Source organism: Lutra lutra, chromosome 9 (genome assembly GCF_902655055.1).
Source record: "Lutra lutra chromosome 9, mLutLut1.2, whole genome shotgun sequence".
Taxonomy (NCBI): Eukaryota; Metazoa; Chordata; class Mammalia; order Carnivora; family Mustelidae; genus Lutra; species Lutra lutra.
The window spans coordinates 6,614,029-6,629,407 of NC_062286.1; the positions used below are offsets into that span (position 1 = coordinate 6,614,029).

The window sequence follows — 15,379 nt, forward strand, 5'->3', positions numbered from 1 at the left end:
ATCAAGCTGAAGGCGTTCGCCAACCACAGTCCCTAAATTCCACTGACCCTGTTAGTCTCTCCTTGCCTCACCTCTTGGTGACTGGCAGCCACCAAGCGCTCCTCTGCATTGCTGTGACAAGCTTGAGTGCACAAATCTGAAGTTTTACTTGAAATGAGTTATTTATTTCTGTAAGAGACCCTACTTTTGTCTCTGGCCCAAACCAAAGCTCCAAGGGTCACCTTTTGTGTCACCTAAGATTTTGTTATGATAGACTTTTTAAAAAGATTTTACTTTAGAGAAAGCAAGAGAACCGGCAGGAGAGGGAGAGAATCCCAAGCAGACTGCTCCCCACCACGGAGCCCGAAGCGGGGCTCGATCTCACGACCTGAGCCAAAATCCAGAGTCAGGCACTCAACCGACAGAGCCTCCCCAGCACCCCTGTTTTGAGAGATTTAAAACATTTTTAATTTAAAAAAAATATATCTTAATAAGAATATGTACAGTAAAAAGGGAATGTGCCTTTTCCCGTAGTCCCTCTCCCTGAGGTGCCCGATTTAAGGATTCTAAACTGCTCAAGTGTCCCCTCGTCTTCTCACGGTGGCTCCGAGTCCCAGTCGGCCTGGCCCCTCCGGTGCCTGCCACAGCGCCCGCTCCTCTAGTCCACTCCGGAAACACACGCACCTGCTCCCAAGCCCTCCCTGCTGAAGGCCCGTCAGAGCTTCGCTGTAATTAGGGTCGAGTCCAAACGCCTTAGCCAAGCCGGCTGGTCTCAACCTTGGCTACACGCGGGAGTCCCCTGCGGGCAGTAAAAACAGACCGAGGCCCACATCGCGGCATCACACGTCAAGTTCGTTGGTCCGGAGTGAGGATCCTTTCCGAGCACATTCTGAAGCTCCCCACGATTCTAGTTGAAGATGGGGAGCTGCTGGCGCGGAGACTTGAGGCTCTGCGTCGCGCCTCCTGCCTCTCTGGCTCCAGCCCTTCTCCCGCAGGGCGCCCCCCGACGCCCCAGCCGCAGCGCTGTAGGTCTGCGGTGCGCCGCTGCGCGAGCCCGCCGGGTTTTCCATGCGCAGGTGTTTCAGAACATCCTTCTGGCTCGTTTTTTAGCGACGGCCATCATACTGCGGGGCCCAGCTGGGGCGACAAGGACTCGGAGCAAACTTGAGCCCTGGAGCTCCTGGGGGTCTTCGAAGTAGCCGCCCCCCACCCCACCCGCCCCGTGGCTCTGTCCTTGGCCCCTCTGGCGTCCTGCCGGGTACCTGCTCAAATGCCCCCTCCCCGCATCTTACCCCGGCCCGCCTTCAGCAAGGACCCGGTTCCTAGTGATCGTAGATGCTTCTCCCCTTCACCCTGCTCGTCGGCTGTGGGTCCCCCACGTTCCCTCATTTCTCCCCGCTCCTGCAAACCCCATCTTCGTCCTTGAACAGTCCGCCTTCTGCAGACGTCTCAAGCTGTTCTTTAAGGTCAAAACCTCGATAAGTGCTTGAGTCCGTTTACTGAACGAGAGGCGGCCGTGGGGTGACCGCGCCCCTCGGAAGCACTTCCCCGCGGTCTCCACACGCGGGCCCTTGGCGGAACCCTCCGGCCCCGCGTGGGGGGCGGCGCCAGACCACTCCCCCTTCGGGCTCCCCCGCACCTGACAGGACGAACGACGAGCAGCGAGTCCGACTTGGAAACGGACAAAAACGAGCGTTCCAAGGGGCAACGGCTTGCGCACGGCTGGTCGCCAAAGGGGTTCAGCCCGCGCAGCCCCGGGAGCGCGGCGGGTAGTCATCCCGCGGGCGACACGACGGCCACCGAGCCGACCCCCGGCTCCGCGGGCGGCCCCGCCCCCGGCCGCTCGCCCCGCCCCGGATATCCGGCCCGGCCCCGCCTCTCGGCTGGCGGCAATATGGCGCTGTGCGAGGCTGCGAACGGCGGGGCTTCTCTGGCCTGGCCGCGGGTGTTGCTCTTCGGAGACTCCATCACCCAGGTACCGCCGCTCGGTCCTCACGTGGCGGGTCACTCGGGCGCCCACGGCCGCGCCTCTGCCCCCCTGAGAGCGGCGGGCCGGGCAGCTCCGCACCGGGCCCCCGTCCTCCCGTCTGCCCCGCGGTTAGCGAGGCCGCCTCCCTGCACCCCGCTTCCCCCGCACGGGCTGCCCGGAAGGCTGAGCGCCCCCGGGCCGGAATCTGCCCGGGGATGCCTGCAGCCTCCTGCAGCCGCCGCCTCCAGCGCGACCTCGGACCCCCCGGCGGCGGTCCCCTTTTTAGTTGCCCCCGCCTTCGAGATACCGGTGTGGGTGGCGCGGGACTTGCAAGGCAGTTCCTTTGAGCCTGTTTTACGGGCGGGGGGAGGTGCGGGGACTCGCCCCGGCCGTGCTTCGGAGTGTCACGGCCTGAGTTCGCTGCTTTGCGTCAGTTTTCGGGGTAATCAGGGGCCCGGTCCGAGGAGGGGCGCCTTGTTCTCACCTTAGAGTCTGTCTTTTCCGGACCGCGCTTTGTGTCCCGCGCGCAGGTTCCGGAGGGGTCCCCTGCGGGAGCGCGGTGGCGCCTGTGTCACCTGCTGAGGTTTCGTGCAGCCCGTTCCACGCAGAAAACACTTGGAACCAGTTTCGCCTCTGCTTCCTCTGGTGGAACAAGCTGGTCATGAATACAGTGTCTCCAGGAATAACGTAGCAGATCCCATTTTCACTCAATCCCATTAAAGAAAAATACATGTTCTACTTCGGGGAGGAAGTACGCTTTCAAAAATTACTCCCGCGGCGGCTTTTTTTTTTTTTTTTTTTTGTCTCTTCAAACATGACTTCCTCAACCACTTTTCTGTGTATGTACCAATTTTTAGGCAAATAGAGCAATAAGGGTTCTCCAGATTTATAAGAATGTATGTTTAAAAAAGGTTCGCCCCGAGTTCTGTGATTAACTTCCTTATTCTTTTCAATTTCGGAAATGCAGTTCAGCCTGGACCTTCTTTCTTTTTTCTTTTTTTTTTTTTATTTGACAGAGAGAGATCACAAGTAGGCAGAGAGGCAGGCAGAGAGAGAGAGGAGGAAGCAGGCTCCCCGAGAGAGCAGAGAGCCCGATGCGGGGCTCGATCCCAGGACTCCGAGATCATGACCTGAGCCGAAGGCAGCGGCTTAACCCACTGAGCCACCCAGGCGCCCCTGGACCTTCTTTCTTAACTGAACATACAATCGATTTTTTCTCTCCTACGTAATTTTAAGTAGCTTTTCTAGGTAAAAATGACCAGTATTAGTTCTCAATAAAATGCAGACGACTGGCTCAAATCCAGTGGATAGGGAAGAAAACTCCGCCTAATTTCCAGAGTGCTGCTGAGGTTTAGCTGTAATGCCTGCCTCTGAGCGGGGCTAAGGATGGCCAAAAAGTCTGGGAGGAGGAGAGGAAAACAAAAGGACTTGCTGACCAAAATATCCCTGTCTAAAATGTGTCAATTACATGGATGAGTAGTAACAGACTTTTCCTTTTTCAGTTTTCTTTCCAGCAGGGTGGATGGGGAGCGTCACTGGCTGACAAGCTGGTCAGGTGAGAATAGTTTCTAGATTGATACTCGAGTGTTCATTGATGGAAAGCTGTAACTGCATCCCAGAAGAGAGAGTGAATGATAGAGTTTCGAGCAGTAAATCCCTCCTTCATCTTTGCCGGCCTTTCCTGGTTAGTATATACAGGGTTGGGGAAGGGAAGGAGGAAGGGCAGGCGCTCGGGGTTCAGCAGAAGTTTTGCAGATATGAAATCAAACCCTAAAAGTTGTAGAAAAGATACTGGGTTTGGAGCCAAACACAGTTATTCACCATCTGAAGAAGACAAGTTCTTTTCCAGTTATTACTGTGGGTGGGGTATGATTTAAACAAGTAGTAAGGAATTCGACTGAAAGAAAGCAAAGCATATTCATAAACCAAAGTTAGTCATTTTTGGGTAGAGGTTTTTGTCCCCCCCAGATTCTCTTTATAAAATATGTCAGAAATAGTAATGATTTTGGCATTCTCTTTGCCAGACTTAATGTAAGCATGTGCTAAGGAAGTCATCAAAAGGGGAACACTGCCCCAATTCAGGAGGTTAAAAAATACTTAGAAATATTTTCCACATTTAAACACTAAACACAAGTATTTAGAATATCGGGCCACTGATCAGGAGTTTTGTCTTCTTTTTTAGAAATAAGCAGGATGGGGACGCCTGGGTGGCTCAGTTGGTTAAGCAGCTGCCTTCGGCTCAGGTCATGATCCCAGCGTCCTGGGATCGAGTCCCACATCGGGCTCCTTGCTTGGCGGCGAGCCTGCTTCTCCCTCTGCCTCTGCCTGCCACTCTGTCTGCCTGTGCTCACTCTCGCTTCTCTCTATGACAAATAAATAAATAAAATCTTTAAAAAAAAAAAAAAAGAAATAAGCAGGATGTACTACCAGTTTATTAATATTTGAAAATTTCTTCACCAGTATAATTAACATAACAAGAAAATGTATTTTATTTCCAAATGTGAAATGTGTTTTAAAATGTCTTCACTTTCTCCTTCATTTTTATCCCCTAAACAAGAAATGAAAAAATTGACCTTCCAACTTTTTCTGTTCCCAAATGCTTTCCCTATTTAAGTGGACTTAATCTAGAAACATGGAAGTATCACTCAGTTTTCCCTTCTGTAAAATGGGAGAATTATAATTGCTAAGTTCTACTGAGTGCTTACCAGGTGCCAGAAACTAAAATGCTTCATGTGCATTGACTCATTTAATCTTTATAACCACCCTGTGATTTTATAGATGAGAAGAATAAGGTGCAGAGGGGTTTTAACAAGGTCACTCACAGCTAAGAAGTGGCAGGTGGTGCGGAGCCGGAGGTCCTGAGCCTCCGGAGATAAGGTCACCTGCTTTCATATTGGGAGGCTTGGAAATGCTAATGTGAGCTTGCTTGGGCACCTGGGACTTGGCAGTGCTCACTAAATAGTAGCTTTTACATTTAGTAATCCCATAACTTTAATTGGCCTATTAATCTTTTCTGAAAAGCTAAATAAACTCAAGTGGCCTGGAAAGCCGCATCTCAAATGTTTTACCAACACATAATTTTTACCAAATGTTTCCTAGTGAATAAGTTTAGTACTAAAATCCTGTGAGAATTGATAGTTTACACATATGCTTGCTAGAAGATCACTCAATTAGAAGTTATTTTTCAGAATTGAGAGCGATTACAAGAAAAGACAGTCGGAGACCGTTTGTGGTCTGGTCTGTTGCCTCCTGTCTCCGACTCCTGACAAGCATCCTGTTGAGGCCCTCAGGGCAGAGTGGCTGCTGGCTGAGCCCACAGAGAGGCTGCACCTCAGTGAACTCTTACCCCTTTGGGCTCCACCCCCGCCCCCAGTGCCCGCCTCTGCTGGGCATGCACACCCCGGGCCACGTTCACTGGATTATTAGGAACTAAAATGCCACAGTGGGGCAGCAGAACCCAGGCGTAGGGGCCCCTGTACTTTCACTGGGTCCACCGGGGAAACGGGGGGGGGGGGTTTGGTTGGTGCTGACTGGCATGGGGGGCTACGGGGGCTGAGAGGCCAGGCAATTCCACTCCCCCGTCCCTTTTTAGCGTCAGAGCTGCGTTCTTTCTGGTCCACCCAAACCACTGGCCCTTAGGCAGGCGTTTTCATCTTTAGCTATGCGAGCCCTTAGGGTGAATTTTCTTTTTAAGCATTTCAGAGGGGGAGAGAGAAAATGCGTGGGTGGGGGAGGGGGCAGAGAGTGGCACAGGCAGACTCCCCGCCGAGTGTGGAGTGCAGGGGAGGGAGGAGGGGGGTGGTGGATCTCACAACCCCAAGATGCGGACCTGAGTGGAAGCCAAGAGTCAGAAACTCCACCCACTGAGCCACCCAGGCGCCTCGGGGTGAATTTTCAGTGTCTGCTTCAGCCACTTGCACAGCCCTGAACTGACTCACGGCTGGTTTGGTGTTTTTTTGAAGTGTAATTAACATACAGTGTTATGTTAGTTTCAGGTGGACTGATTCAGTGTTAAATGTAACCCAGTTTCCAAGCTGTACAGTTAAATAAGGCGCTACTGTGAGTGCCCTTCCGTGCGCTGCCTGCATGGAGAGCGGTAACTCAAATACATCATCGTGTCCCACAAGGACCTCTTCTGTGTTTTAGCGTTATAAAAGCATTCTAATAATTCTTAAATCTGTTTAAATCCTTTTAAAATTTATTGATATATTTTCATTGGGTTCTTTAGCCGTATCTCAGTATTTCTTTAACCAAAAATACTTGAAGGATTTGGAGGAGTTAGAATAAACTCAGCTTTTTCAGTTTTTTAAAGCTCCTGCTGTTTGCTTTTTTTTTTTTTTTTTTTTTTTTTTTTTTTTTTTTTTTTTTTTTTTTTTTTTTTTTTTTTTTTTTTTTTTTTTTTTAAAGATTTTATTTATTTATTTGACAGAGAGAGATCACAAGCAGGCAGAGAGGCAGGCAGAGAGAGAGGAGGAAGCAGGCTCCCCGCTGAGCAGAGAGCCCGATGCGGGGCTCGATCCCAGGACCCCGAGATCATGACCCGAGCCGAAGGCAGCGGCTTAACCCACTGAGCCACCCAGGCGCCCCTGCTTTTTTTTTTTTTAAGATTTTATTTATTTAACTGACAGAGATCACAAGTAGGGAGAGAGGCAGGCAGAGAGAGGGAAAAGCAGGCTTCCTGCTAAGCAGAGAGGCCGATGAGGGGCTCCATCCCAGGACTCTGAGATCATGACCTGAGCCAAAGGCAGAGGCTTAAGCCACTGAACCACTCAGGCGCCCTTGCTGTTTACTTTTAAAGATCGGCCCTGCTTGGTTTATAAAATGGCTTAATCTACGCTGTGCCTGGAAGGCAGTGTCCTCGAGCTGGATGTTTGGTAAGGAATCTTCCAGTTTGTTCTCACCCTTTCCCTCTGCATCTGAACTTAGATGCTTGTTATTAGCTGAGAATTTAAGAGTCTTGAATTTGCCAGTATCCATAGCCTTCGGAGTAAGTTGGGCACTACTGATGGTACTGTTCAATCCAGAGAAATTCATGTAGCCTTGCCCTTTCAGAAGGGAGCCTCAACAGCGTCAAGTCTGGGCCTCACCCACTTGGACTTTTTTTTTCCTGGTTCACAGCCTTATAATTTTTCTTTCAATATGTAATGCCTGCCATTTATTGAGCTCCCTGTGTGTGTCTGGCTACTTTTAATCTTCACGCTGCCTAACAGATTAGGTATTAGGGTCCTCTTTTGCAAGTGGGGAGCCTGAAGGTCAGAGAAATGAGGTAAATGGCCAAGGCCTGATCTGCTAGTTCAGGGCAGGGAGGTCCAGACCTGGCCGCTCTGATTCCAGACTTTTAGCTTTTCCTGCCACATCACCCAGGCCTAAAGGGAGGAAGCTGCCTTGCCTTCTGGTTTTTTTAAGCATTGCAGTGACTAAACCTTGGAGGGATATGAAACAGATTCATCTTTGTCAAAAAAATTTTTTTTTTTTTTTTTTTTTTTGGCCCAGTACGGGCTTGAACCCATGACCCTGAGATCAAGAGTTGGATGATTAACTGAGCCACCCAGGTGCCCCAGGAATATTCCGTTTTAAATTAACTGAGTCTTTAAAATGGCTTGTCAGCTTTTTGTAATCATTATGCATGAAAAACACCAAGACTCACACTTAGAAATAAATGCGGCTGAATTTTGTTATTTTGTCCCCAAGATGTATATAACGCTTGAGAGCTTTTCGAGAAGTGGCAAACCAAGTCCCCTCCTGTTGTCTCAGCATCTGCTTCCGGCCTTGTGGCCCTGTGTTCCTGCTGAGATGCAGGAATTGGAACTACGCACCAGAGTAAACCACGTCAGTTTGCTGACTGTAACCTATACTCCGAGGGTTTTTTAATTTTCATTGTGGACAACTTTACGTGTCTACAAACATACCCGGGTTCCTGGCCACTAAGTAAAGGAACAGGGACACGAACCCAGGCGACTAGCTCAAGATCCATGGTCTCTCCCTTGTACCGTACAGTACTGCGAATCAAACCACGTATCTTTAAGGAAGCAAAACAAACACTACAGACATGTACATATAAGTATATATATTAAAATTATTGACTCAAGACCACGGGTTGGTGGGGGGGGACACTGATGATGATGTGTCCGTGTAGGTCTATCACTTTCAACAACTGTACCACCCGGGGGAGGGGGCTGTGCATATGGGGGACAGGAGTGTGCAGGAACTCTGTTCCTTTGCATTTGCTGCACCCCTAAAATGCCTCTCAAAAAATAGTCCGTAAAAAAGTCCCACAAATCATCTATATATTATGTCCCCAAATAACCACTTAGCCTCGAGCCCCAGCTTGTAACTTTCTGCCCAGGCTTGCTCTGATTGACACCGGTCTGCTGTGACCTCCCGGTGACAGGACCTCCCTCCCCACCCCCCACACGAGTCAGCAGACAAGACGCTTGGCCCCTTTGCTGTTACTCATCACCCCTCTCGTCAAGGAAAGACAACCTAGATCTTGGAAAGACTTAAGGACGCCACGTTCAACGACATGACTGCTCTTCCCAGAGGGAAGGCGCAGCGGGGGCGCCCGGCCGGCTCAGTCCAGAGAGCCTGCAACTCTTGATCTCGGGGTCATGAGTTTGAGCCTGCGTTGGGTGTAGAGGGGACTTAAAAGTTTTAAAAAGTGAAAGCCGCTCAGAGCCACGTGACATCAGCAGGTGCCATGGCCTGGAGGGTGCATGCTGGGGGCTCGCTGCAGAGGGACTAGAAACTGTTCTTTGCCCACAATTCATTTTTTAAATTCTTCATTTCAGAAAATGTGATGTTCTGAATCGCGGATTTTCAGGTTATAATACCCGATGGGCCAAAATCATTCTTCCAAGATTAATCACAAAAGGCAACAGTCTGGACAGCCCAGCAGCAGTTACAATTTTCTTTGGTGCCAATGACAGTGCGCTGAAAGGTAAAGGCATTCTTATGTTTTTCTAATTCATTTTTAGCTATTTTGTGTTGAGAAAGAGCACGTGCGTGTGAGCATACACGTCTGTGGGGGTGGGGGCAGAGAGGGAGGGAGAAGTTTTTTTTTTTTTTTTTTTTTTTTTTGGGAGAGAGCACAAGCGGGGTGAGGGCAGAGGGGAAAGCAGGCTCTTCGTGGAGCAGGGAGCCCAGTGCGGGCCTTGATCCTGGGACCCCGGAATCCTGACCTGAGCCGAAGGCAGATGCTTAACCGACTGGGTCCCCCAGGCACCCTGGAAGGGATTTCCAAAGCTCTCATACTTGAGCTGCCGAGTGTGGGGTGAGGTGGGCACACGCTTACGGAACTGGTGGGGAAACTTGGGATCTTTCTGGAAAGATACCTGGTGGCATGCGTCAAAGGACTTCCGCCACCTAGAAATGCAGCCCGACACTCGGGCGGCTGGGCAGCCGCGACGCCCGTCGTGGCATCTGCGGCAGCGAACGCAGGGGGTTCGCATGGCGAAGTGGCCGCGCCGAGCTGGTCTCCCGGCAGCCGACCGCGTTTGAGGGTCACTCACGGACACAGAAGTGCCCCAGTGTTCCGTGAGAGGAGAACAGCGTGGCTCCGCGCGCTCCGTGTCCTCTCCGTGTCCGGAGGCGCTCGGGTCAACACGAAGTGCTTCGCAGCATCCAGCAGCCGCCCGGGGAGCTCTGCGCGGGGGAACCACGGGTGCTTGGATTTGCTCCTGTCACTGCACCCACGTGTGGCCTGCAGTGGGCCCGCCAGCGTCCCCGCGCACTGCACGGGAGCCCGGTCGGCAGTGAGCCTGTGCGGCCCAAACAGTGGACTCGACAGCGACAGCAGCCGCGTGTCCAGTGAGCGCGCGGCCCCTGCTCCGGTGCGCCACGCGCTTCGTGGAGGTCGTTTCCACGGCCCCTTCGGGGGACCCAGTTCTCCCCCTCGTGTGACCCGTGAGATGCGAGCACAGAGAGGCTGAGCAGGGCCCCCAGCCAGGGCCTCGGGGGTCCGGGGGTCCACGGCGTGAAGAGCCGCCCCCCGCCCCGGTTTCTGTCCTTGTGCCAAACCAGCAACGTCAGGAGTCCCAGGATCTGTGACCCCATCTCCACCTTCACTGCGGTCACTTGGAGCAGGCGCGCGTGTGCAGTGTCCGTGTGTGTCCCCCCCGCCCACAGACGAGAACCCCAAGCAGCACGTCCCGCTGGCCGAGTACGCGGCGAACCTGCACACCATGGTGCGACAGCTGTCTGCCGCCGGCGTGCCCGCGAGCCGCGTCATCCTCGTCACGCCGCCCCCGCTCTGTGAGGCCGCGTGGGAGCAGGAGTGCCTGCTGCAGGGTGAGCGCCGCGGCCGCGGTGGCGGCGGGGGGCGGGGGGGTCCCCGGCTCAGGCCGCAGCTGCCGCCAGTCTCTCGCTGAGGCGTCGTCGCCGGGGCTGCAGGGCCCGACCTGGTCCCGCCGGAGCCCACGTGCACGCGTGGCCAAGAGCCTGCGGCGGCGCTGAACCCCGATGTCCCCACGCGGGGTGGCCTCCGGACTTCGCAGCCGCTGCTTTGCTCATTGGTGTGTGAACGTGGCCCCTTCTACCGCCTCACCTGTGCCCCCGCCCTTGGCAGTGGGACCGCTCCTGCGCCCGGACCAAGGCGGCTCTGCGCGCTCGCGGGCACCGGCAGGCGCTGTTGTCCTCCCGGGGTAGGGGGACCGTGTGTGGCTCTCCTGCGGCACCTGGAGGCGCTTGTGTCCCCACCACTGCTCGTCCTGGTACCTCTAGGTACCAAGTCAGGACCTGGCCGGGTGCTCCGGACACAGAAGTGACCGGCCCCGGCCCCTGCCTATTGCCGCAGGGCGGGCGGCAGTGAGTGTGGGCTCTGACGCGCGGGAAACCGTCTGTTCCAAGTGCGGAAGCAGAACTAGAGATGTCCAGAAAGTTCCCCAAAGGTGGTAAATAGGGCAAGTTTGCCCTAAGAAGAGGACAGAAAGGGAGGAAGGGGCCAGAGTGGGGACCCCCAGCGGCCGTCCTCGATGGTTTGGGAGCCGGCGAGTCCGTCCTGCAGGCAGTTCGTGCTAAGCCTGGACCAGCAGGCTGCCAGAGCGACGTCAGCGCTTCTCAGACTGCCGGTCGCAACCCATCCGTGGGTCCCAAAACCGGGCGAGTGACATTTTTTTGTTTGTTTTAAAATTTATTTGACAGAGATCACAAGTAGGCAGACAGGCAGAGAGAGAAAGGAGGAAGCAGGCTCCCTGCCAAGCAGAGAGCCCAATGCGGGGCTCGATCCCAGGACCCTGGGATCATGACCTGAGCCGAAGGCAGAGGCTTTAACCCACTGAGCCACCCAGGTGCCCCCGCGAGTGACATTTTTTGAGCAGAACAAAGTCCACATCTAGGACATAGTCGGCCTCGCTCTTTGAGACCCCTTCCACTCCCGTAGATGCGGCTGGAGGCAGAGGTTCGCCAGCTGGGCTTTGAGCCACAGGCTACGAGCAAGTTCTCTCGAAGATAGGCCCATAGGCGTCCTCCTGGACACAGTGGCCTCTGAGCGAGGGCGAGAGGGAGCCGCCTGCACAGTCCCCAACAGTCACAGCCCAGCCCTCTGCAGACATGTCCACAGCCCCTCCCCACTCTGCCCTTCTCTGGCTGAACCCCAGCGAGCTTCACACCAGTGCCGGGGTCTCTCCTCACATACCCAAACTTAGGGTCTCGGCCCAGCGTCCCCCTTGCTGGCCTCCGGCCCCCCTCTGGCCTGCGTTCCAGCCGCAGGGCTCTCCTGCCTCTGACTTCCGGTCCGCGTCCCCTGCAGGGACCAGCCATGGCTCCCTCGTCCCCACGGTCCTTGGTCCCGTGTCAGGTAGCACAGCATGCGGGGACCATCCTTCCCCCAGTCGGGGCCGTCGGTGCGTGCCGTGGCCGTGCCCAGAGAGGCATCTGGGTCAGCGGGGCTGGCAGAGGGCCAGCTGCCACCCACACGCTCGCTCTCAACAGGCTGCAAATTAAATCGTCTGAACTCGGTTGTTGGCGAATACGCGGGCGCCTGCGTACAGGTAGCCCAGGACTGCGGGGTCGACGTGCTGGACCTGTGGACCCTGATGCAGAAGGACACTCAGGTGCGTGGCTGGCTCGGGCCTCAGGGTGAGCACAAGCCCACAGACGGGACCCCGCTCTGAGGAGGCACAACCCTTGTCGCTGTGACCACTTAAACCAGAAAGCCAGGGTTGGGGGCCCCTTGCCCAGCCCCGGTGCCTTGGCTGCACCCAGCAGCTGGCATCCTTCTCCGGGACAGTCTGGCGTGAGCACAGAGTGAAATAAAGGAGCCAGAAATGGTTCACATTTAAGGACATGCCGGCCAAATTATTGTAATACCCCGTTATAAAACTCATTAAAAGGTAAAATGATGAAGCAGGCCAGGGGTGGGAGGCTAAAATTCACAGGTGGAGGTAGGTGGTTCTAAATCTTTTGCTTGAAGCCGGAAAGCGCACTTGCAACCATCAGAGGTGAAAGCTGGCCCCACAGAGCAGCACAGCCCCAGGAGGGCAGTCGGACGCTTCTCCGTATCCGGTGTCCCCAGGACCCAGCAGCTGCTGTGCTGGGCGTTTCCCTTATGAGGCCAGCACTTGGCCTCCTCCCAGACCTCGACTGGGCCAGGCCCGCTTGTGGTGTCGCAGGCCAGGAGCAGCCAGAGTCCTGGCTTCGTCTGGGCTAAACGTCCATCCAGGAGGTCCGGGAGGGCTGTCCTGCTCCGGGTGCGGGGGGAACTGTGCACTGCCGTGAAGGGCTCTTACAAAGTCCTTCGAGATTTTCCTGAGCTCTCCAAAATGTAAGAGGGGGCACTGAGGCCTGGGGCAGCGCTGGTCTGGGGGAGCTGTGGCCCAGCCGGCGCCAGCAGGGCCGGGGGTGGGCTTGGGGCAAAGCCTGCTCCCCAGAGCAGTGGCTCCTGCTTGGGCCTGGGGGTACAAGTTCCTTCTGCCTGGAAACCTGCCCCCGGGACTAGGGCCCCCAGACCCCGAGCGCTCCTAACAGCAGGTCGTGTTTTTGACATTAAGGCACCGCGTTGGCTCGTTCAGCCTCTTCTGAGGAGCCAGAACAATGGCTCGGAGCGGGGGCACTGCACGGCCTGCGGGTCACGGAGCTCAGTGTGCACAGGACAATGAGCCTGCAGCCCACGAAGGGCTGGGGAGCAGCGGGCCCCCCGCGGTTAACTTCCCTCTTCCTTGCAGGACTTCTCATCCTACCTGTCCGACGGGCTGCACTTGTCGCCAAAGGGAAATGAGTTTCTGTTCTCTCACCTCTGGCCTCTCCTAGAGCAGAGAGTCTCTTCTTTGCCCTTGCTGCTCCCGTACTGGCGGGACATAGCGGAAGCCCAGCCGGAACGGAGTCTCCTGGGAGACGGGGACCATTAGCCGCAGAAAAGCCAGTCTGCCCGGTAACTTATAGAAGCGGACAGTGCCACAAAGATCCCAGGATGAGTGATCAGACCTTTGCTCGTGACCTTGGAATACGGAACCTCTGCCACCAAGATCAATAAAAGCCTTAGAATTTTTAGGGAAGCTCTGCCCCTTGGTGTGCTGTGTTGTGGTGACAGCTGCCTGAGGCAGGTGTCCTCAGTGCCTCAGCTACGGAAGCAACCCTGGGCCGCCTGCTAACTGAATACATGGAAAAAAAGTAAAGACGAAATTTGTTTAAAAAGTCTTAATTTTATAAAAAACGATTTTCTTACATGGAGCTGGGAACCGTTCACTCTCACATACACCCACTCACCTATCCGATTCCAGGAGCGTAACTAAACTATGACGACTAGTTAAGACAGCAAACACCACAAGGTATCAGTTCAAGTATTAGTGCAACAGGCATCTGCATAATAAACGTCCTTAGAAGAAAAGATCTGATTTGTCACAGGTTCAGTTAATTGCCCTCAAAATTTACAAATTATCTCTGTTAGAATGTGTTGGCTATGAGCACATTTCAGTACGGGGGGAAGGGGAGCTTTTAACTCTTAATTTTAAGGAAATCAGAGTTCAATTTGATGATTTTTATCCTTCACAAAGTAAACACACACAGCCCTGAAGCACTAAAGCAGGAAGTAACGCAGTGTCCCCTGCGGTCACCACTGGGGGTGTGCAGGAGCCAGCTGTGGCGGCGGAAAGCCGCGGGCCCTCCCTGCTCAGCGCAGCAACTCGGCCTTTCACGGCCACTGTTCTCTGATGAGAACCAGCTCACGTTCCTCGCGGCCACTAGTGTTGGCAAAGAGGAAACCACGCTCTCGTTTCTAAGCCGTTCAGGTTTTCTGAATGGCGCTCGTTCTAAGTGCGGCAGTGGCACTAGACAGACTTAGAAAACAAACTTCCCGGCAAACTGGGGCCCTGAACAGTTGGCAGGAGTCTGTACATTCAGTTTGGCTACTTGTAAGCTAGACTTTTAATTCTAGAAAGTGCTAACCTCAGAATTTGGGAAACCATGTTCACACATCTATCTTTAGGAGGAAGCTGGGTGGTTCTCCCTGCTGCTAAAAGCTCTGGGGAATGCCTAAAAACAGAGCCCACAGTTGAGAAAGAACGTATAACTCTGTTTTCTCTCCTTTGTCTTTACTGAAGGCAAAAAATAAAATCTGTGTTCCAGTTGTCCTCACAAGTAACTGCTAAATGCCTCCCAAGAGTCAGCGGATCATTACAGTGTATTAAAAAAAACACCAAAAAACCCCCCAAAAACTGATCTCCTTAACCAGTGCTGTTCTCAGTACAAAGGTAAATTTACAAAAATGTAAATATTCATAACCTAATCCAGCTGTATTTTCTGCTTCTGCACCACAGGTTGAAGGGTATTTTAAAAACCAAAAAAAAAACTAAAACCTGAAAGCCTCAAAATAAGCCAGATTCACCTCACCTCTCCCAAAGGACAGGGGCCTCAGCACACAAGCAATTCCCGAGTGTGACGGGTCCAGACCCGCGACCGGCCTCTGCTGCGCGGTCCCTTCGTCCCCCGCCGACCCTCGCAGCACAGACGCGGGGCTCCCCAGTCCGCCGGCCGCAGCCCCGTGCCGGGAGCCGCGGCCTAGCACTCGGTCTCCTTGCTGCCCACGCGGTTCTGTCGCTGCAGCTTGAACGAGGCGGCCTTCTCGCTTCTCGGCACCGGACGGCCTGTGAGGTCCTCAAAGGACTTGGCGGCGGTGCCGCTGTTGGGGAAGGGGTCCTTCTCGAAGCCGTCCTCGTCCACGTGCGAGTCCATGCTGGGGTCCTCCTGGATCGTGTCCATTCTCTGGGGCTCCAGTTTGGGGGCGGCAGGGGGCAGCGGCGGCGCGGAGGCGACCTGCAGGGGCTGCATGGGCTGCGGGCGGCCGGGCGTCTGGGGCGCGGGGAAGGGCTTGATGATGCGCACCGAGGCGGAGTCCATGCTGCTCAGCATCTCCACGTTCTGCGAAGAGCCGGAGTCAGAGACAGACCCAGGTCCCACAGCTCCCCCCCGCCCCCGGCACGTGGCTGTCCCCTGGGGCAC

General features: G+C 54.3%; 2 protein-coding genes across 10 annotated transcripts in view; one reads left to right on the plus strand and one right to left on the minus strand.

Moving 5' to 3' along the window:
• Positions 1 to 1,821: 1,821 nt before the first annotated feature.
• Positions 1,822 to 13,576, plus strand: IAH1 (isoamyl acetate hydrolyzing esterase 1 (putative)). 7 transcript variants are annotated; one of them, XM_047744122.1, is made up of 7 exons: positions 1,873 to 1,954; positions 3,451 to 3,503; positions 8,295 to 8,640; positions 8,737 to 8,885; positions 10,073 to 10,234; positions 11,876 to 11,997; positions 13,108 to 13,576. In XM_047744122.1, exons 5-7 carry the CDS (start codon positions 10,129 to 10,131, stop codon positions 13,288 to 13,290), a joined length of 411 nt encoding a protein of 136 aa, XP_047600078.1. In that variant the 5' UTR covers positions 1,873 to 1,954; positions 3,451 to 3,503; positions 8,295 to 8,640; positions 8,737 to 8,885; positions 10,073 to 10,128; the 3' UTR covers positions 13,291 to 13,576. The 7 variants fall into 7 exon arrangements, with proteins under 7 accessions (XP_047600074.1, XP_047600075.1, XP_047600076.1 ...); XM_047744118.1 differs by lacking the exon at positions 8,295 to 8,640 and having other exon boundaries at positions 1,822 to 1,954; positions 9,968 to 10,234; XM_047744119.1 differs by lacking the exon at positions 8,295 to 8,640 and having other exon boundaries at positions 1,823 to 1,954.
• ADAM17 (ADAM metallopeptidase domain 17) overlaps positions 13,565 to 15,379 on the minus strand; it is a 52,777-nt gene continuing 50,962 nt past the window's right edge. For all 3 annotated transcript variants that reach the window (XM_047744114.1, XM_047744115.1, XM_047744116.1), the window contains one exon: positions 13,565 to 15,298. In XM_047744114.1, coding sequence (XP_047600070.1) covers positions 14,939 to 15,298 — 360 coding nt within the window. In that variant the 3' untranslated portion in view covers positions 13,565 to 14,938. The remainder of the gene's footprint in view (positions 15,299 to 15,379) is intronic.